At 42.1% G+C, this 23,243-nt stretch overlaps 1 protein-coding gene across 1 annotated transcript; it reads left to right on the top strand.

The window, feature by feature from the left end:
• Window positions 1-10,089: 10,089 nt before the first annotated feature.
• On the top strand, window positions 10,090-11,309 carry LOC121548079 (N-lysine methyltransferase KMT5A-like). The gene is made up of 3 exons (XM_041859469.2): window positions 10,090-10,160; window positions 10,259-10,497; window positions 10,675-11,309. Exons 1-3 carry the CDS (start codon window positions 10,090-10,092, stop codon window positions 11,307-11,309), a joined length of 945 nt encoding a protein of 314 aa, XP_041715403.2.
• The last annotated feature ends 11,934 nt before the right edge of the window (window positions 11,310-23,243 follow it).

The raw sequence follows: 23,243 nt of genomic DNA, 5'->3' as shown, positions 1-23,243 counted from the left end.
GAGAGGCTATAACCACTCCCCAGCCACATCTAGCTAAGAAGATGGGTCTCTATTGTCTAGAGCTGTTCACTTGTTCATGAAATACAATAGATGGCCATAATCACCCCCAGACACACCTGGCTAACTTGATGGGTCATGTAATCATCTGGCAAAGTGGAGTCTTTTGTTAGCTAACATTAGGCTATAACTAGCAATGCAAATGAATGTCTGAGATATGAATAATATTAGTATACAGATCATGTAATCATCTGGCGATGTGGTATATTGTTTAGACATGTAAATTAGCTAGCTAGCTAAACAATTAGCCATAATCTTAACCCATACAGTACTAGCAATACAAACCGATTGTCATAGCTAGCCACCATGCATGAAATGCTGTAGTATGAATCTGCAGGTAGCTAAAGCTAACCAACGAGGTTCAATGTTAACTACCTAGCTAACATTAGGTTTTAACTAGGAATGCAAATGGATTTCTGAGATACTAATAATATTACTACACAGATCATACACATAACATTAGCTAGCGAGCCAGCCAGCTAACGTTAGCTAGCTAGATAAAAGTACGCTTTAACTTGCAAGGAAAATGACTTTCTGACAAAATTAGAAACGTATAATATCTGAAAATGTAGCTAGCTAGACTCTTCTCCCTCTCTGTTATGGACACCATTGTTGCCCTTAGTTTGAAGATGTAATCCAATGACAGGTATTTTATATAACAGCCTTCTGTGTTCTCTTTTCGACTCCCTCCGCATTTGCAATCAAACACCAGAATGTTCTCCATCTCCTTAGCTATCATAGTCTGCTTCCAATTAGCATTCCACTGAATTCAAAACTCAGTCAACTCTTTCCACTGTTGATCGTAATTTCTTCCCCATCACTGTCATCAGAAGACTCTACAATTTCTGGTTCAATGACAGATTCAGAGAGAGTCAGCATGGCACGATCGTCCTCCAGAAAGTAGGCCAACACAAGTTTTTTCCCACTGATCTTTGTCGATAGCGCCTGCTAAATTCAGGGAAGCAATGTTGTTGAGAGCAGTAGCAACACTTTTGCAGTTCTCCATTATATCTTTCAAAAAAAGCCACGGTAGCAAGGATTATCTACACATACTGAACAGCTCATGTTATAGACAGAAGTGTGCTACATAGCAGACCAATCCGAACTCATCTCTCTGCATTTCCAGCACATTCATAATCTCAGCCAATCATGGCTAGCGGGAAGGTTCCTGTCTTTTTCCATGGCTAAACCAACTAGGCTCATAATGTGATAATTGTATTAGTATTTACAGATGGCATACAAGTTTGTTATTAAAGCACATGAAAGTTCACATGTTCCAGAAGGCATTTCTGCCATAAAACACGTTTTGATTTAAAAATAAATAAATGTGCCTCTCCTGTGAAATAGTGACGTGCGACATATGGCTTTCTTCCTGAAACGGGTCACAATTATGAATGAGAACTCTCTTAGTAGATTGAAGGTCTGCAGCTTACCATGAGGTAATCTATGTCAGCTGAGCAAAATCATGATTTTCCTTCACACTGGAAGCAGTGCACCAGTTGTTGTTTATGAAGAAGGACACCCCTACCCCTTTGGATTTGCCAGAGGCCACCGTCGTTCGATCGTGTCGCTGCATGGTGAAACCACTTACAGTTGAAGTCGGAAGTTGACATACACCTTAGCCAAATACATTTAAACTCAGTTTTTCACAATTCCTGACATTTAATCCTAGTACAAATTCCCATTCTTAGGTCAGTTAGGATCACCACTTTATTTTAAGAATGTGATATGTCAGAATAATAGTAGAGAGAATGATTTATGTCAGCATTTATTTCTTTCATCACATTCCCAGTGGGTCATAACCCACATACACTCAATTAGTATTTGGTTGCATTGCCTTTAAATTGTTTAACTTGGGTCAAACGTTTCGGGTAGCCTTCCACAGGCTTCCCACAATAAGTTGGTTGAATTTTGGCCCTTCCTCCTGACAGAGCTGGTGTAACTGAGTCAGGTTTGTAGGCCTCCTTGCTCGCACACGCTTTTTCAGTTCTGGCCACACATTTTCTATAGGATTGATGTCAGGGCTTTGTGATGGCCACTCCAATACCTTGACTTTGTTGTCCTTAAGCCATTTTGCCACAATTTTGTAAGTATGCTTGGGGTCATTGTCCATTTGGAAGACCCATTTGAGACCAAGCTTTAACTTCCTGACTGATGTCTTGAGATGTTGCTTCAATATATCCACATATTTTTCCTTCCTCATGATGCCATCTATTTTGTGAAGTGCAACAGTCCCTCCTGCAGCAAAGCACTCCCACAGCATGATGCTGCCACCCCTGTTCGTCACGGTTGGGATGGTGTTCTTTGGCTTGCAAATATCCCCTTTCTCCTCCAAACATAACGATGGTCATTATGGCCAAACAGTTATATTTTAGTTTCATCAGACCAGAGGACATTTCTCCAAAAAGTACGATCTTTGTCCCCATGTGCAGTTGCAAGCGGTTTTGGAACATTGGCTTCTTCCTTGCTGAGCGGCCTTTCAGGTTATGTCGATATAGGACTCGTTTTACTGTGGATATAGATAATTTTGTACCTGTTTCCTCCAGCATCTTCACAAGGTCCTTTGCTGTTGTTCTGGGATTTATCTGTACTTTTCGCACCAAAGTACGTTCATCTCGAGGAGACAGAACGCGTCTCCTTCCTGAGCGGTATGACGGCTGCGTGGTCCCATGGTGTTTATACTTCCGTACTATTGTTTGTACAGATGAACGTGGTACCTTCAGGCGTTTGGAAATTGCTCCCAAGGATGAACCAGACATGTGGAGGTCTACTGGTCATTTTAAGCTGATTCAGTCCCGCTTTTCCACAGGGTGATCGAACGGGTTACCAGGTTTAGATGATGGGGATGGAACGAGGGGCCCCGGGATGGACTAAGGATCCATGGTCGGGTTAGGAGAGACCCCCTAGGGGGGCCACACATCCCCTACCCGGGTTCGGCCACAGGGGGGCACTGGTCATTTTGTACCGGTTCATGAGGGTTGCCTAATCACACATTTGACATTTTGGAAGGATGTGACCTTTTTAACCCTTCGAAAACAGCCCATATGACCCCAATTTTAAGCTGAAAGTAAACATATATCCTCATTGGGACACACTTTTACAGAATCCTGAGCTTCAAGTTTTTACATAAAGAACTGATTGATTTACAGAGGTAAACCTAATAGTGGCCTGATGGGTTGTCATAGAAGACAGTTTGATGTAGCAATCATAACCCACATAAGCATCAGGTTGAAGTTAGTGCAACAGGCAATGTATTTCTATGGAAAGTGAGGTCACGGTCAACTGTTTGAATAAATACACCCTGTTTTCACTGTTAAGGGTTAATTCCAAATGGTCAAGGGTAGGCTTGTGCAAATCGGGAGGACCTTAGGAATGTTTCTGTGGTTGAATTGTGTTTCTAGTGTCAACGGTTCTGCCGCTCTCACCCCGAAGCACACATACACACTCCACCTGATACGCACACACAGATACACACACCTCACCACACATTCCCCAGACCAACAAACTCTCAAACAAAACAATATCAAAACAGAACTTTTGGGGTCAGCCTGGACCCTATGTGGAAACGGAACTGGATTTGACTTTACAGTGGGAGGTTGGAGTGGGGGGTGGAAGACAGCAATCACAATGTCTCTTACTGTTTTTCATTGATAGGTGGGGAGGGGAACCCGTGACCCGTGGTTTGGGAATAAAGTGATGCACTGGTTTAACATGTAAAGATGTAAAGATGAATAGAATATGTGACTGTCTGGTGAGGGAGCATGGATCCCCTCACTGGACCGACTAGAGCTCTGACAGATGTGAAGAAGGGAATAGCTAAAGATTATGGTGGGTTAACAGGTAGCTTAGTGGTTAAGAGCGTAGTGCCATTAACCTAAAGGTCGCTGGTTCCAAGCCGACTAGGTGAAAAATCTGCCGATGTGCCCTTGAGCAAGGCACTTAACCCTAATTGCTCCTGTAAGTCGCTCTGGATAAGAGCGTCTGCTAAATGACTAAAAATGTAAATGTAAAGATCCTCCCAGCCTTTCAACTTTATTCAAATGAGAGTAACACTTCGAAACAGCCCGTATGACTTCTGTTTGTCACAGGAAGCTGAAAGTAAACATTTGTCCTCATTGGGATACGCTTTTACAGAATCCTGAGCTTCAAGTATTTACATAAAGAACTGACTGATTTACAGAGGGTTGAATGCAGTGTTTTTCACTAATTGTGACACTCTGGCTCCATGGACTTTGTTATTTGAGCCAGGGTGTATTTTGTTTTGTTGGGTATTTGGGTGTATTTCGATGTTGGTAGTTCTGTTGTGTGTATTTCTAGGTTTGCCTTTCTGTTGGGTTCATTTCTAGGTTTGGTCTAAGACTCCCAATCGGAGGTAACGAGTGTCAGCTGTCGGCTCGTTATCTCTGATTGGGAGCCATATTTAATCTGTATGTTTTCTTGTTGGGTTTGTGGGTTTTTGTTCCAAGTTTAGTCTTTGTTACTGTTGGACTTCACTTTCGTCTTTTGTTTTGTATTGACGTGCTTTTCTAATTAAAAGTCATCATGTTCACTCGACGCGCTGCGTATTGGTCCGTTTCCTCAGACGATCGTGACAGAAAAACCCACCATAAGAGGACCAAGCGGCGTGTCAAGCGGCAAGAGGATCCACCTACACAGGATTTATATCCACCCATAAAGGATTCATGGACATGGGAGGAGATTCTGGATGGTAAGGGGCCTTGGGCACAACCGGGAGAATATCGCCGTCCTCGTGAAGAGCTGGAGGCAGCTAAAGCCGAGAGGCGGCGATATGAGGAGGCAGCACGGAGGCAAGACTGGAAGCCTGTGGGTACTACCCAAGAATTTCTTGGGGGCTAAGAGGGAGTGTGGCGAAGTCAGGTAGGAGACCTGCGCCTACTCCCTGGACTGACCGTGGAGAGCGAGAGTACGGGCAGACACCGTGTTACGCAGTTGAGCGCATGGTGTCTCCTGTACGCAGGCATAGCCCGGTTCGGTACAGTCCAGCTCCACGTATCGGCCGGGCTAGATTGAGTGTTGAGCCGGATGTCATGAAGCCGGTCCCACGCAGCTGGTCACCAGTGCGTCTCCTCGGGCCGGCGTACATGGCACCAGCCTTGCGCATGGTGTTCCCGGTTCGCCCACATAGGCCGGTGCGGGTTATTACACCTCCCGTACTGGTCGGGCGACGGGAGCATCAACCCAGGGAAGGTTGGGCAGGCTCAGTGCTCAAGGGAGCCAGTACGCCTGCACGGGTCCGGTATTTCCGGTACCACCTCCTCGCTCCAGCCCAGTACCACCAGTACCTACACCACGCACCAGGTTTCCAGTGCGTCTTCAGAGCCCTGTGTCTCCTCCACGCACTGGCTCTATGGTGCGTGTCTCCAGCCCTTTACCACCAGTGCATACACCACGCACCAAGCCTCCTGTGTGTCCCCAGAGTCCTGTGCGTCCTGTTGCTGCTCTCCGCACTAGGCGTTATGTGAGTCCCCAGGGTCCAGCATGCCCTGTTCCGGCTCTCCGCACTAGGCGTTATGTGAGTCCCCAGGGTCCAGCATGCCCTGTTCCGGCTCTCCGCACTAGGCGTTATGTGAGTCCCCAGGGTCCAGCATGCCCTGTTCCGGCTCTCCGCACTAGGCGTTATGTGAGTCCCCAGGGTCCAGCATGCCCTGTTCCGGCTCTCCGCACTAGGCGTTATGTGAGTCCCCAGGGTCCAGCATGCCCTGTTCCGGCTCTCCGCACTAGGCGTTATGTGCGTTCCCAGGGTCCAGCAAGCCCTGTTGCTTCTCTCCGCACTAGCCCTGAGATGCGTGTCCTCAGCCCGGTACCTCCTGTTCCGGCACCACGCACCAGGCCTACGATGCGCCTCAGACGGCCAGAGTCTGCCGTCTGCCCAACGCCGGTCTGAACTGTCCGTCTGCCCAACGCCGTCTGAACTGCCCGTCTGCCCAACGCCGTCTGAACTGTCTGTCTGCCAAGCGCCGCAGGGAACTGCCCGTCTGTACTGAGCCTGCAAAGCCGCCCGTCTGCCATGAGCCTTCAGAGCCGTCCGCCAGACCGGAGCCGCTAGAGCTCTCCGCCAGACAGGATCAGCCAGAGCCTTCCGCCAGACAGGATCAGCCAGAGCCTTCCGCCAGACAGGATCAGCCAGAGCCTTCCGCCAGACAGGATCAGCCAGAGCCTTCCGCCAGACAGGATCAGCCAGAGCCTTCCGCCAGACAGGATCAGCCAGAGCCTTCCGCCAGACAGGATCAGCCAGAGCCTTCCGCCAGACAGGATCAGCCAGAGCCTTCCGCCAGACAGGATCAGCCAGAGCCTTCCGCCAGCCAGGATCCGCCAGAGCCGTCCAGCCAGGATCCGCCAGAGCCCCTTAGTCAGGTACTGTCCCTTAGTCCGGTGCTGCCCCTTAGTCCGGTGCCGCCCCTTAATCCAGTGGGGGTTAGTTGGGGGGTGGTCATGTGGAGGGGGCTACGGAAGCGGATAGTGACTAAGGTGGGGTGGGGACCACGACCTGGGCCAGAGCCGCCACCATGGACAGACGCCCACCCAGACCCTCCCCTAGACTGTATGCTGGTGCGCCCGGAGTGCGCACCTTTAGGGGGGGGTACTGTGACACTCTGGCTCCATGGACTTTGTTATTTGAGCCAGGGTGTATTTTGTTTTGTTGGGTATTTGGGTGTATTTCGATGTTGGTAGTTCTGTTGTTTGTATTTCTAGGTTTGCCTTTCTGTTGGGTTCATTTCTAGGTTTGGTCTAAGACTCCCAATCGGAGGTAACGAGTGTCAGCTGTCGGCTCGTTATCTCTGATTGGGAGCCATATTTAATCTGTATGTTTTCTTGTTGGGTTTGTGGGTTTTTGTTCCAAGTTTAGTCTTTGTTACTGTTGGACTTCACTTTCGTCTTTTGTTTTGTATTGACGTGCTTTTCTAATTAAAAGTCATCATGTTCACTCCACGCGCTGCGTATTGGTCCGTTTCCTCAGACGATCGTGACACTAATTGATATCAAAACCACGTTTAGGATCAATCTTACCACTTCCGGTTGCTCCAGGATGCTTAAAATCAACACAGGTAATCCTTACGGTACGGGAGCTAGGGCGGGAGACTCGACTCCCATTCATTCCCTATGGAAACTGAATGTTCTCCACAGAAGATCTGAGGATTGTACCCAAAGGTGCTAGAGCTATTGTGAGGAGTGAAGTGATATTCTATACCATATGCTAATGTTACCTAATATCTATTTCATTGGGGCTTGGCAATTTAACACTTGATCTGTGATCAATTCATCTGCTAATGTGTCAATTTACCCTGAATGGAATATTTTAATGAAGAAAAGGGTTGGGCCTATCTGATTGTACATATATTGACCAAGACACCAGAATATAATCTAGTTCAGAACAGAACTTCCAATTGAGAGCAAAGGCAACACTCTTTCCTTCTGGGAGCTGAGATTTTGGATTATTGCTTATTTCCTTATTCTTCAGAGATTTCTTATTTAGATTTCTTTAAATTCCTATTACTTCCTTCCTTTTGGCGCAAGATGGCATCTGGAACTGCTACTGGTTCAGTGTAAGTTATCTCTTTAATTATTCAATGTCTATGACTATTACTATCTTGGTGTTATTAATGTTAGTAGTAGCTCTGCTAGAACTAGTAATAATAGGTGTATAAGTATTGACATATTGCTATTTATTGTGCAAAATGTCTTTGAAATCACTTGGCAACCAATATTTTATTTGTTTGTAAATCCTGCTGCATATGTTTTATTAAGTAATAACTTCATTACATTAACTTATTGTGCATTTATTGTCTTACAGAAAACAAAGAAGGATCCCTCTTGTCTGCAGATTTTGCTTGAACAACCAGGACAACATCTCTCGACATCTCAGCAGAGTGTGCATGAAGCTAAAACCAAAACAAGAGATTATTCAAGAAGTTGCTGCTGCCCGAGATTCCATGATAGAGCATCTTTGGCAAGGCAGGATCTTTGACAACAGCTCACTCAGCTGTATCGTTACACAACAAGATGCATTCCGACTCCTGATCCAGAAGCTTGAACAAACTGGTCACATTGTTAAGAACAAGCCAGAAGTCAAACAATCACCTGGGTAAGATATTTTTTACACTGATAAAATAATATATATATGCAAGTTACATAATATTTTAACTCATTTTAACTGTTGTCCAATCATGTTTGATTATAATATAATATAAATGTTTTTGTTTATCTGTATGATATTTCAGCCAAGTGGAAGTGGCTCATGTGTTGGCACCAACTGAAGATGCAGATGTAGATGCAGAATCAGACATCAAAATGGAGGATGACCAGTCTGCCTTGTACCAACCGTAAGTAAATACAAATATAAATAATCTCTTTAACAAGTACTACACATAAATGTATAAGTGAACATGGATGTATTTTATTTATTCATATCTGCATACCAAATGTTTTCCAGACCAATGACCCGGTCATGGAACAAGAAACTGAGAAAGGAGATGCAAAGCAGTGGTTTATACCAAAAGCACCCTCTGGATTGTGATCTGCTGGCTGGATTTGGCAAATATCTCCGTGACGACCACAACTTTCCCAATTTCAAACAGGAGGTATGTACAGCAATTTTACTTAATTTAACTATTGAAATATTTTAATAAGAATTACTACATTCTAAAGTAGTTATTAACTATGTAACTAACATTATTTTCATTTTCATGTACAGGTTGCAAATGTGTCAAGGTTTATGTTTTACATGGACTCCACAAAACCATCCCTGAATTTTGTCTATGACTTGGAAAAAAGCAGGTTATTTTTTACCAAGCTTGCAAACATTGGACAGAATAAGCAAACCATTGCAAACTACATGAAGAATCTGAAGAGGTTTCTTCGCTACAACACCACTGCAACAAACCTCATCCAGACAGACAGGGGCTTGTATGAGCAATGCAAGCATTTCAAAGAGTGCCTGAATGACCATCAGAAGTCCATGAGCAAGCAGGTATCTCAGGAAATTACTGGGAAAAGGTATATACTTAAAATTGATCCTCACAGAAATGTATTTTACATTTTAAGTGTGTATTATTGACATTCTATAAATCATTAATGTATTATTGTTTTTCTGCAGGTACACACAGATGGTGACAGTCGAGAAGACACCAAAAGAATGTTTGGCAATCTTAGAGGTGGCCAAGAAAGACTTTCTGGGCGTCATTGGGAAGGCCATGAGTGAAGAATCCTTGGACGAAAATGAACAACTGCTCATTCTGTACTACCTGGAGTCTCTGCTCATGCTGAAACATCTCCAAAGGGCTGGAGTTGTAAAAAATATGACCGTAAGTTAACTAATGTCATATATTTGCTATAATGTTGAATCATATTAATTTTTTTGGCAAATGTTTTATTGATATGTCACATTTCCTATTGTAGCTGAACGAATGGCTCTCAAGGGAGTCGTGCAAGTTGCCAAATGGTGAGAAATGGACAGTCATCGGGGTTAAGCAACACAAGACAGGGACACAGCATGTGGAAACTGTTTTGTTAGACGAGCAGGAAGATGCAGTAAGTATATTTACCACAATCTTGTTATTGTGAATGTGATTGATTTAATACAAACCTGGTAAATATGTTTTTTTTTGTCTACGTTTTCAGTGGTTGGATATGTACTACCGACACGTTCGACCAGCTTTTCTTCAAAACTCTGATGACGTGGAAGAAGATGAGAGATTCTTCATTTCCACAACTGGAAGAGCCATCTACAACCCTTCCAATGACCTACAAAGGTTTCATGCCAAGTAAGTACAACACTGTTAAGTAGAACACAGTTTTTTATCATTACACAATACTTTTTTGACAGTACAGTTTTCTAAAACCAAAACTGTTTTTTCTTGTTCTTTCATCAGATATAAACTCCCCAACATCACGAATCAAGTAGCAAGACGGATTTTTGAGACAAATACCAAAGCCAGCTTCAGAGACGCAGAGAAGTCACTTGTTGCTGACTACTTGGCCCATACAACTGCTACAGCTGACAGGCACTACCGCATGAAGACACCAGGCAATGCCTGCATGGTATCGAAGCTGATCTCCAAAGTTGCCATGTCCAGTGAATCTGAGTAAGTATTTACACTAATTATATAAATGACCCTTTACAATGTCTTGTAAATGTTGTTACATATGGCTAACACATTTTTGTTATTTTCCTTTTTTCAAGTTGTGAGACTGCAGGCCCCTCCTGCGCAAGCACAAGTTATGGAACAGGAGCATTGTCCAGCGGCCAAAAGTTGGATCAGGCACAGGCCTTGAACCTCTTCTATCAACACTTCCCTGTCACAGTTGATGGACAATCAATCAAGAAGAAGGACAGACTACTGATTGCAGGAAAGCATGAGAGATTCTGTTATGACAAGTGGAGAAGCCAGCAAGGGAAAATGAGACGGGATTATGTGATCGGTAAGACGCAGCTAAAATACAGTAAACTGAATACAATTTTACCATATTAGGTATTACGAGAATGTACTTTATTTAGTCACACAATTACGACTGTAAGTAGTCCTGGATAAGGGCTTCTGCTATTGAATAAATTAAATTAATAATAACACATTTATTTTTGTCTTTGCATTGTTACAGCTCACTTCCCCAGAAGAGAACCCACTGCCAGAAGAGTAGAGATATACATTGAACGGCAGAACTGGGAGAAGAACAAAGTGAAGGTGGAGGATGTCCTTCGCTACTGGCGACCTTCAAGCAACGCTGACACAACAAGATACAACAAGGCAATTATGAAACTGGTGAAGTCCCAGAAGTGGAAAGGACTGTACATTGCCAGTGACCCTGTCAAAGGAAGAAAGGTCATGACGACACGGACATTTGCAAAAGGGGAAGTCATCTGTGACTACCACGGTCTCCCAATCTCAGGGAAGCAAGGGAAAAAACTTTTGGCAGCAACAGATGAAGACGAGATGGGGTACCTATACTTCTACAAGGATGTATCAGGGAAAACGTGCTGCATAGATGCAAAGACTGTGCCCTGCCCTTGCCACCCAGAGATGGACACAATTGGACGGAGGATCAACCACTCCAGAAAGAGGAGAAACATAAAGGGTCAGCTTCAGCAATTTGAAGAGGATGGCGAAGTGTGGAACGTCATCCTTTTCATTGCCAAACGAGACATTCCGGTGCAGGAAGAACTGTTATTTGACTATGGGGTGTCAAGAAAATATTTTGGTGGAGAACGAGAAGATTTGGAACGGCTTGACAGCTAGGTCAGTCAGCTTGAAATCACCAATAACTGATGGGACTCAAAACTCTCCTTATACCCCCTTTTAAAATGTAAATCTGAAATTGTTGTAATATATTTAGCCATGCATGTTCGACTTAAAATGTCAGTTTTGGGTATCCTGTACTTTAAATTAAACAACACATAAAAAGAACAACCTGCGTATTCTTTTTATTTCCACCCTTATCTATTGAACACACTTTTGCCATAATTTGTAATAAACTGTTTTCACTGTTAAGGGTTAATTCCACGTGGTCGGGAGGACCTTAAGAACGTTCCTGTGGTTTAATTGTGTTTCTAGCCTCAACGGTTCTGCTGCTCTCACCCCGAAGCTCCTCAAATTTAGGTCAGGCTTCATTTTGGGCCTTGTCCTAAGACCTTTCTGGATGTCAATATCTTGCCCCAAAAACGTCAGAGACAGCTGCTCTTCACATATGTTACTCTTTATTTGCCCCCAACCCCTAGTTCCTCGCTAGTTTATCGGATTTGCTAGAACTTGGTATCCCCGTGTTCGTCTCGTCCTCCCGGTTCGGGAGCTAGGGCGGGAGACGCGACTCCCATTCATTCCCTATGGAAACTGAATGTTCTCCACAGAAGATCTGAGGATTGTACCCAAAGGTGCTAGAGCTATTGTGAGGAGTGAAGTGATATTCTATACCATATTGTAATGGTACCTAATTTTTATTTTAATGACGCTTGGCAACTTATCACTTGATCTGTGATCAATTCATCTGCTAATGTGTCAATTTACCCTGAATGGAATATTTTAATGAGGAAAAGGGTTGGGCCTTTCTGATTGTACATATATCGACCAAGGCACCAGAATATAATCTAGTTCAGAACAGAACTTCCAATTGAGAGCAAAGGCAACACTCTTGGGAGCTGAGATTTTGGATTATTGCTTATTTCCTTATTTTTCAGAGATTTCTTTGAAAAATTCCTATTACTTCCTTCCTTTTGGAGAAAGATGGCATCTGGAACTGCTAATGGTTCAGGGTAAGTTATCTCTTTAATTATTCAATGTATATGACTATTATTATCTTGCTGTTATTAATGTTTGTAGTAGCTCTGCTAACACTAGTAATAGGTGTATAAGTATTGACATATTGCTATTTATTGTGCAACATTTTTCTGAAATCACTTGGCAACATATATTGTATTTGTTTGTAAATCATGCTGTATATGTTTTATTAAGTAGTAACTTCATTACATGAACTTCTTGTGCATTTACTTTCTTACAGAAAACAAAGAAGGATCCCTCTTGTCTGCAGATTTTGCTTGAACAACCAGGACAACATCTCTCTACACCTCAGCAGAGTGTGCATGAAGCTAAAACCAAAGATAAGAGATTATTCAAGAAGTTGCCGCTGCCTGAGATTCCATGATAGAGCATCTTTGGCAAGGCAGGATCTTTGACTGCAGCTCACTCAGCTGTATCATTACACAACAAGACGCACTCTGACTCCTGATCCAGAAGCTTGAACAAACTGGTCACATTGTTAAGAACAAGCCAGTAGTCAAACAATCACATGGGTAGGATATTTTTTACACTGATAAAATAATATATACGCAAGTTACATATTATTTTAACTAATTTTAACTGTTTTCCAATTATGTTTGATTGTAATATAATATAAATGTTTTTGTTTATCTGTATGATATTTCAGCCAAGTGGAAGTGGCTCATGTGTTGGCACTAACTGAAGATGCAGATGTAGATGCAGAATCAGACATCAAAATGGAGGATGACCAGTCTGCCTTGTACCAACCGTAAGTAAATACAAATATAAATAATCTCTTGAACAAGTACTACACATAAGTGTATAAGTGAACATGGATGTATTTGATTTATTCTAATCTGCATACCAAATGTTTTCCAGACCAATGAACTATTCATGGGACAACAAATTGAGAAAGGCGATGCAAAGCAGTGGTTTATACCAAAAGCACCCTCTGGATTGTGATCTGCTGGCTGGATTTGGCAAATATCTCCGCGACGACCACAACATTCCCAATTTCCAACAGGAGGTATGTACAGCAATTTTACTTTAATTATTGAAATATTTTAATAAGAATTACTACATTCTAAAGTAGTTATTAACTATGTAACTAACATTATTTTCATTTTGATGTACAGGTTGCAAATGTGTCAAGGTTTTTGTTGTGCATAGACTCCACCAAACCGTCACTGGATTTTTTCTATGACTTGGAAAAAAGCAGGTTATTTTTTACCAAGCTTGCAAACATTGGACAGAATAAGCAAACCACTGCAAACTACATGAAGAATCTGAAGAGGTTTCTTCGCTACAACACTACTGCAACAAACCTCATCCAGGCAGACAGGGGCTTGTATGAGCAATGCAAGCATTTCCAAGAGTGCCTGAATGACATCCAGAAGTCCATGAGCAAGCAAGTGTCTCAGGAAATTACTGGGAAAAGGTATATATTTAAAATTGATCCTCACAGAAATGTATGTTACATTTTAAGTGTGTATTATTGACGTTCTGCAAATCATTAATGTATTATTGTTTTTCTGCAGGTACACACAGATGGTGACAGTCGCGAAGACACCAAAATAATGTTTGGCAATCTTGGAGGTGGCTAAGAAAGACTTTCTGGGTGTCATTAGAAAGGCCATGAGTGAAGAATACTTGGACGAAAATGAACAACTGCTCATTCTGTGCTACTTGGAGTCTCTGCTCATGCTGAAATATCTCCAAAGGGCTGGAGTTGTAAAAAATATGACCGTAAGTTAACTAATGTCATATATTTGCTATAATGTTGAATCGTATTTGCTTTTTTGGCATATGTTTTATTGATATGTCACATTTCCTATTGTAGCTGAACGAATGGCTCTCAAGGGAGTCGTGCAAGTTGCCAAATGTTGAGAAATGGACTGTCATCGGTGTTAAGCAACACAAGACAGGGACACAGCAAGTGGCAACCGTTTCGTTAGACGAGGAGGAAGACGCAGTAAGTATGTTTACCACAATCTAGTTATTGTGAATGTGATTGATTTAATACAAACCTGGTAAATATGTTTTTTTTGTCTACATTTTCAGTGGTTGGATATGTACTACCGACACGTTCAACCAGCTTTTCTTCAAAACTTTGATGACGTGAAAGAAGATGAGAGATTCTTCATTTCCACAACTGGAAGAGCCATCTACAACCCTTCCAATGACCTACAAAGGTTTCATGCCAAGTAAGTACAACACTGTTAAGTAGAACACTGTTTTTTATCATTACACAATACTTTTTGGACAGTACAGTTTTCTAAAATCAAAACTGTTTTTTCTTGTTCTTTCATCAGATACCAACTCCCCAACGTCACGAGCCAGGTAGCAAGACAAATTTTTTAGACAAATATCAAAGCCAGCTTCACAGACGCAGAGAAGGCACTTGTTGCTAACTACTTGGCCCATACAACTGCTACAGCTGACAGGCACTAGTGCATGAAGACACCAGGCAATGCCTGCATGGTATTGAAGCTGATCTCCAAAGTTGCCATGTCCAGTGAATCTGAGTAAGTATTTACACTAATTATATAAATGACCCTTTACAATGTGTTGTAAATGTTGTTACATATGGCTAACACATTTTTCTTATTTTCCTTTTTTCAAGTAGTGAGACTGCAGGCCCTTCCTGTGCAAGCACAAGTTATGGAACAGGAGCATTGTCCAGCAGCCAAAAGTTGGATGAGGCACAGGCCTTGAACCTCTTCTATCAACACTTCCCTGTCACAGTTGATGGACAATCAATCAAGCAGGACAGAATACTGATTGCAGGTGTTTGTTTCCTGGGTGGCGTCCTGGTAATACTATTGCATTATCCTCTGCATAGTTGTTGATGATTTTCAGAAGGACACCCCTACCCCTTTGGATTTGCCAGAGGCCACCGTTGTTCGATCGTGTCGCTGCATGGTGAAACCACTTACAGTTGAAGTCGGAAGTTTACATACACCTCAGCCAAATACATTTAAACTCAGTTTTTCACAATTCCTAACATTTAATCCTAGTACAAATTCCCATTCTTAGGTCAGTTAGGATCACCACTTTATTTTAAGAATGTGAAATGTCAGAATAATAGTAGAGAGAATTATTTATTTCATATTTTATTTCTTTCATCACATTCCCAGTGGGTCAGAAGTTTACATACACTCAATTAGTATTTGGTTGCATTGCCTTTAAATTGTTTAACTTGGGTCAAACGTTTCGGGTAGCCTTCCACAGGCTTCCCACAATAAGTTGGTTGAATTTTGGCCCATTCCTCCTGACAGAGCTGGTGTAACTGAGTCAGGTTTGTAGGCCTCCTTGCTCGCACACGCTTTTTCAGTTCTGGCCACAAATTTTCTATAGGATTGATGTCAGGGCTTGCAAATATCCCCTTTCTCCTCCAAACATAACGATGGTCATTATGGCCAAACAGTTATATTTTTGTTTCATCAGACCAGAGGACATTTCTCCAAAAAGTACGATCTTTGTCCCCATGTGCAGTTGCAAGCCGTAGTCGGTTTTGGAGATTTGGCTTCTTCCTTGCTGAGCGGCCTTTCAGGTTATGTCGATATAGGACTCGTTTTACTGTGGATATAGATATTTGTGTACCTGTTTCCTCCAGCATCTTCACAAGGTCCTTTGCTGTTGCTCTGGAATTGATTTGTACTTTTCGCACCAAAGTACGTTCATCTCGAGTAGACAGAACGCGTCTCCTTCCTGAGCGGTATGACAGCTGCGTGGTCCCATGGTGTTTATACTTCCGTACTATTGTTTGTACAGATGAACGTGGTACCTTCAGGCGTTTGGAAATTGCTCCCAAGGATGAACCAGACATGTGGAGGTCTACTGGTCATTGTAAGCTGATTCAGTCCCGCTTTTCCACAGGGTGATCGAACGGGTTAGCAGGTTTAGATGGGGGGGATGGAACGAGGGGCCCCGGGGTGGACTAAGGATCCATGGTCGGGTTAGGAGAGACCCCCTAGGGGGGCCCACACATCCCCTACCCGGGTTCGGCCACAGGGGGGCACTGGTCATTTTGTACCGATTCATGAGGGTTGCCTAATCACACATTTGACATTTTGGAAGGATGTGACCTTTTTAACCCTTCGAAACAGCCCATATGACCCCAATTTAAGGCACTTCTGGTTGTCACAGGAAGCTGAAAGTAAACATAGATCCTCATTGGGACACACTTTTACAGAATCCTGAGCTTCAAGTCTTTACATAAAGAACTGACTGATTTACAGAGGTAAACCTAATAGTGGCCTGATGGGTTGTCATAGAAGACAGTTTGATTTGGCAATCATAACCCACATAGGCATCAGGTTGAAGTTAGTGCAACAGGCAATGTATTTCTATGGAAAGTGAGGTCACGGTCAACTGTTTGAATAAATACACCCTGTTTTCACTGTTAAGGGTTAATTCCAAATGGTCAAGGGTAGGCTTGTGCAAATCGGGAGGACCTTAGGAATGTTTCTGTGGTTGAATTGTGTTTCTAGTGTCAACGGTTCTGCCGCTCTCACCCCGAAGCACACATACACACTCCACCTGATACGCACACGCAGATACACACACCTCACCACACATTCCCCAGACCAACAAACTCTCAAACAAAACAATATAAAAACAGAACTTTTGGTGTCAGCCTGGACCCTATGTGGAAACGGAACTGGATTTGACTTTACAGTGGGAGGTTGGAGTGGGGGGTGGAAGACAGCAATCACAATGTCTCTTACTGTTTTTAATTGATAGGTGGGGAGGGGAACCCGTGACCCGTGGTTTGGGAATAAAGTGATGCACTGGCTTAACATGTAAAGATGAATAGAATATGTGACTGTCTGGTGAGGGAGCATGGATCCCCTCACTGGACCGACTAGAGCTCTGAAGAAGGGAATAGCTAAAGATTATGGTGGGTTAACAGGTAGCTTAGTGGTTAAGAGCGTAGTGCCATTAACCGAAAGGTCGCTGGTTCCTAGCCGACTAGGTGAAAAATCTGCCGATGTGCCCTTGAGCAAGGCACTTAACCCTAATTGCTCCTGTAAGTCGCTCTGGATAAGAGCGTCTGCTAAATGACTAAAAATGTAAATGTAAAGATCCTCCCAGCCTTTCAACTTTATTCAAATGAGAGTAACACTTCGAAACAGCCCGTATGACTTCTGTTTGTCACAGGAAGCTGAAAGTAAACATTTGTCCTCATTGGGATACGCTTTTACAGAATCCTGAGCTTCAAGTATTTACATAAAGAACTGACTGATTTACAGAGGGTTGAATGCAGTGTTTTTCACTAATTGATATCAAAACCATGTTTAGGATCAATCTTACCACTTCCGGTTGCTCCAGGATGCTTAAAATCAACACAGGTAATCCTTACGGTACGGGAGCTAGGGCGGGAGACTCGACTCCCATTCATTCCCTATGGAAACTGAATGTTCTCCACAGAAGATCTGAGGATTGTACCCAAAGGTGCTAGAGCTATTGTGAGGAGTGAAGTGATATTCTATACCATATGCTAATGTTACCTAATATCTATTTCATTGGGGCTTGGCAATTTAACACTTGATCTGTGATCAATTCATCTGCTAATGTGTCAATTTACCCTGAATGGAATATTTTAATGAAGAAAAGGGTTGGGCCTATCTGATTGTACATATATTGACCAAGACACCAGAATATAATCTAGTTCAGAACAGAACTTCCAATTGAGAGCAAAGGCAACACTCTTTCCTTCTGGGAGCTGAGATTTTGGATTATTGCTTATTTCCTTATTCTTCAGAGATTTCTTATTTAGATTTCTTTAAACTCCTATTACTTCCTTCCTTTTGGCGCAAGATGGCATCTGGAACTGCTACTGGTTCAGTGTAAGTTATCTCTTTAATTATTCAATGTCTATGACTATTACTATCTTGGTGTTATTAATGTTAGTAGTAGCTCTGCTAGAACTAGTAATAATAGGTGTATAAGTATTGACATATTGCTATTTATTGTGCAAAATGTCTTTGAAATCACTTGGCAACCAATATTTTATTTGTTTGTAAATCCTGCTGTATATGTTTTATTAGGTAATAACCAGAGGTGGGACAAAGTCATTGTTATGCAAGTCACAAGTAAGTCTCAAGTCTTTGCCCTCGAGTCCCGAGTCAAGTCGAGTCAAAGATGAGGCAAGTCCCAAGTCGAGTCAAAAGTCAAAGCCATCAAGTCTCAAGTCGAGTCCAAAGTCCTACATTTTAGTTTCGAGTCATTTCAAGTCCTCTTAGCAAGCCTTTGCAAGTCATTACAAGTCCTCGTAGCAAGTCTTCTCGAGTCATAAGGCGCAAGTCCAAGTCAAGTCACGAGTCATTGATGTTAAAGTCCAAGTCGAGTTGCAAGTCTTTGTACATTTTGTCGAGTCGAGTCTGAAGTCATCAAATTCATGACTCGAGTCTGACTCGAGTCCAAGTCACATGACTCGAGTCCACACCTCTGGTAATAACTTAATTACATTAACTTATTGTGCATTTATTGTCTTACAGAAAACAAAGAAGGATCCCTCTTGTCTGCAGATTTTGCTTGAACAACCAGGACAACATCTCTCGACACCTCAGCAGAGTGTGCATGAAGCTAAAACCAAAACAAGAGATTATTCAAGAAATTGCCGCTGCCCGAGATTCCATGATAGAGCATCTTTGGCAAGGCAGGATCTTTGACAACAGCTCACTCAGCTGTATCGTTACACAACAAGATGCATTCCGACTCCTGATCCAGAAGCTTGAACAAACTGGTCACATTGTTAAGAACAAGCCAGAAGTCAAACAATCACCTGGGTAAGATGTTTTTTACACTGCTAAAATAATATATATGCAAGTTACATAATATTTTAACTCATTTTAACTGTTGTCCAATCATGTTTGATTGTAATATAATATAAATGTTTTTGTTTATTATATTTACATTTAAGTCATTTAGCAGACGCTCTTATCCAGAGCGACTTACAGGAGCAATTAGGGTTAAGTGCCTTGCTTAAGGGCACATCGACAGATTTTTCACCTAGTCGGCTCGGGGATTAGAACCAGCGACCTTTCGGTTACTGGCACAACGCTCTTACCCACTAAGCTACCTGCCGCCCCTGTATGATATTTCAGCCAAGTGGAAGTGGCTCTTGTGTTGGCACCAACTGAAGATGCAGATGTAGATGCAGAATCAGACATCAAAATGGAGGATGACCAGTCTGCCTTGTACCAACCGTAAGTAAATACAAATATAAATAATCTCTTTATCAAGTACTACACATAAATGTATAAGTGAACATGGATGTATTTTATTTATTCATATCTGCATACCAAATGTTTTCCAGACCAATGACCCGGTCATGGAACAAGAAACTGAGAAAGGCGATGCAAAGCAGTGGTTTATACCAAAAGCACCCTCTGGATTGTGATCTGCTGGCTGGATTTGGCAAATATCTCCGTGACGACCACAACTTTCCCAATTTCAAACAGGAGGTATGTACAGCAATTTTACTTAATTTAACTATTGAAATATTTTAATAAGAATTACTACATTCTAAAGTAGTTATTAACTATGTAACTAACATTATTTCATTTTGATGTACAGGTTGCAAATGTGTCAAGGTTTTTGTTGTGCATAGACTCCACCAAACCGTCACTGGATTTTGTCCATGACTTGGAAAAAAGCAGGTTCTTTTTTACCAAGCTTGCAAACATTGGACAGAATAAGCAAACCACTGCAAACTACATGAAGAATCTGAAGAGGTTTCTTCGCTACAACACCACTGCAACAAACCTCATCCAGACAGACAGGGGCTTATATGAGCAATGCAAGCAATTCCAAGAGTGCCTGAATGACATCCAGAAGTCCATGAGCAAGCAAGTGTCTCACGATATTACTGGGAAAAGGTATATATTTAAAATTGATCCTCACAGAAATGTATGTTACATTTTAAGTGTGTATTATTGACGTTCTGCATATCATTAATGTATTATTGTTTTTCTGCAGGTACACACAGATGGTGACAGTCGCGAAGACACCAAAAATAATGTTTGGCAATCTTGGAGGTGGCTAAGAAAGACTTTCTGGGTGTCATTAGGAAGGCCATGAGTGAAGAATCCTTGGACGAAAATGAACAACTGCTCATTCTGTACTACCTGGAGTCTCTGCTCATGCTGAAACATCTCCAAAGGGCTGGAGTTGTAAAAAATATGACCGTAAGTTAACTAATGTCATATATTTGCTATAATGTTGAATCGTATTTTCTTTTTTGGCATATATTTTATTGATATGTCACATTTCCTATTGTAGCTGAACGAATGGCTCTCAAGGGAGTCGTGCAAGTTGCCAAATGGTGAGAAATGGACTGTCATCGGTGTTAAGCAACACAAGACAGGGACACAGCAAGTGGCAACCGTTTCGTTAGACGAGGAGGAAGACGCAGTAAGTATGTTTACCACAATCTAGTTATTGTGAATGTGATTGATTTAATACAAACCTGGTAAATATGTATTTTTTGTCTACATTTTCAGTGGTTGGATATGTACTACCGACACGTTCAACCTGCTTGTCTTCAAAACTTTGATGACGTGGAAGAAGATGAGAGATTCTTCATTTCCACAACTGGAAGAGCCATCTACAACCCTTCCAATGACCTACAAAGGTTTCATGCCAAGTAAGTACAACACTGTTAAGTAGAACACCGTTTTTTATCATTACACAATACTTTTTTGACAGTACAGGTTTCTAAAATCAAAACTGTTTTTTCTTGTTCTTTCATCAGATACCAACTTCCAACGTCACGAGCCAGGTAGCAAGACACATTTTTGAGACAAATATCAAAGCCAGCTTCACAGACGCAGAGAAGGCACTTGTTGCTGACTACTTGGCCCATACAACTGCTACAGATGACAGGCACTAGTGCATGAAGACACCAGGCAATGCCTGCATGGTATTGAAGCTGATCTCCAAAGTTGCCATGTCCAGTGAATCTGAGTAAGTATTTACACTAATTATATAAATGACCCTTTACAATGTCTTGTAAATGTTGTTACATATGGCTAACACATTTTTCTTATTTTCCTTTTTTCAAGTAGCGAGACTGCAGGCCCTTCCTGTGCAAGCACAAGTTATGGAACAGGAGCATTGTCCAGCAGCCAAAAGTTGGATGAGGCACAGGCCTTGAACCTCTTCTATCAACACTTCCCTGTCACAGTTGATGGACAATCAATCAAGCAGGACAGACTACTGATTGCAGGTGTTTGTTTCCTGGGTGGCGTCCTGGTAATATTATTGCATTATCCTCTGCATAGTTGTTGATGAAGTTCACTACTTGCTACAAGTCCTCATGCTTCAGGTGTAACCTGTGCTTGCTTGGGCCGGCTCTCTTTTTGATGGGAGGCATTAGACCATTCTCCTTGTATGACTGGTGGAGGAGAGTCGGCCGTGTTCTACTGATGCTAAAAGACAAATTCCAGATAACATTATTTAACATTATTAGATGAGGCTTACCCAGACACACTTCTCTAAATTGATGGGTCATGTGAAAGAGAGGCTATAACCACCCCCCAGCCACATCTAGCTAAGAAGATGGGTCTCTATTGTCTAGAGCTGTTCACTTGTTCATGAAATACAATAGATGGCCATAATCACCCCCAGACACACCTGGCTAACTTGATGGGTCATGTAATCATCTGGCAAAGTGGAGTCTTTTGTTAGCTAACATTGGGCTATAACTAGCAATGCAAATGAATTTCTGAGATATGAATAATATTAGTATACAGATCATGTAATCATCTGGCGATGTGGTATTTTGTTTAGACATGTAAGTTAGCTAGCTAGCTAAACAATTAGCCATAATCTCAACCCATACAGTACTAGCAATACAAACCAATTGTCATAGCTAGCCACCATGCATGAAATGCTGTAGTATGAATCTGCAGGTAGCTAAAGCTAACCAACGAGGTTCAATGTTAACTAGCTAGCTAACATTAGGTTTTAACTAGCAATGCAAATGGATTTCTGAGATACTAATAATATTACTACACAGATCATACACATAACATTAGCTAGCGAGCCAGCCAGCTAACGTTAGCTAGCTAGCTAACAGTACGCTTTAACTTGCAAGGAAAACGACTTTCTGACAAAATTAGAAACTTATAATATCTGAAAATTTAGCTAGCTAGACTCTTCTCCCTCTCTGTTATGGACACCATGGTTGCCCTTAGTTTGAAGACGTAATCCAATGACAGGTATTTTATATAACAGCCTTCTGTGTTCTCTTTTCGACTCCCTCCGCATTTGCAATCAAACACCAGAATGTTCTCCATCTCCTTAGCTATCATAGTCTGCTTCCAATTAGCATTCCACTGAATTCAAAACTCAGTCAACTCTTTCCACTGTTGATCGTAATTTCTTCCCCATCACTGTCATCAGAAGACTCTACAATGTCTGGTTCAATGACAGATTCAGAGAGAGTCAGCATAGCACGATCGTCCTCCAGAAAGTAGTCCAACAAGTTTTTCCCACTGATCTTTGTCGATAGCGCCTGCTAAATTCAGGGAAGCAATGTTGTTGAGAGCAGTAGCAACACTTTTGCAGTTCTCCATTATATCTTTCAAAAAAAGCCACAGTAGCAAGGATTATCTATACATACTGAACAGCTCATGTTATAGACAGAAGTGTGCTTCATAGCAGACCAATCCGAACTCATCTCTCGGCATTTCCAGCACATTCATCATCTCAGCCAATCATGGCTAGCGGGAAGGTTCCTGTCTTTTTCCATGGCTAAACCAACTAGGCTCATAATGTAATAATTTTATTAGTATTTACAGATGGCATACACGTTTGTTATTAAAGCACATGAAAGTTCACATGTTCCAGAAGGCATTTCTGCCATAAAACGCATTTAGATTTAAAAATAAATAAATAAATGTGCCTCTC

This window comes from Coregonus clupeaformis, chromosome 31 (assembly GCF_020615455.1).
Source record: "Coregonus clupeaformis isolate EN_2021a chromosome 31, ASM2061545v1, whole genome shotgun sequence".
NCBI lineage: Eukaryota > Metazoa > Chordata > Actinopteri > Salmoniformes > Salmonidae > Coregonus > Coregonus clupeaformis.
This window is presented reverse-complemented; position numbering and strand designations above follow the sequence as displayed.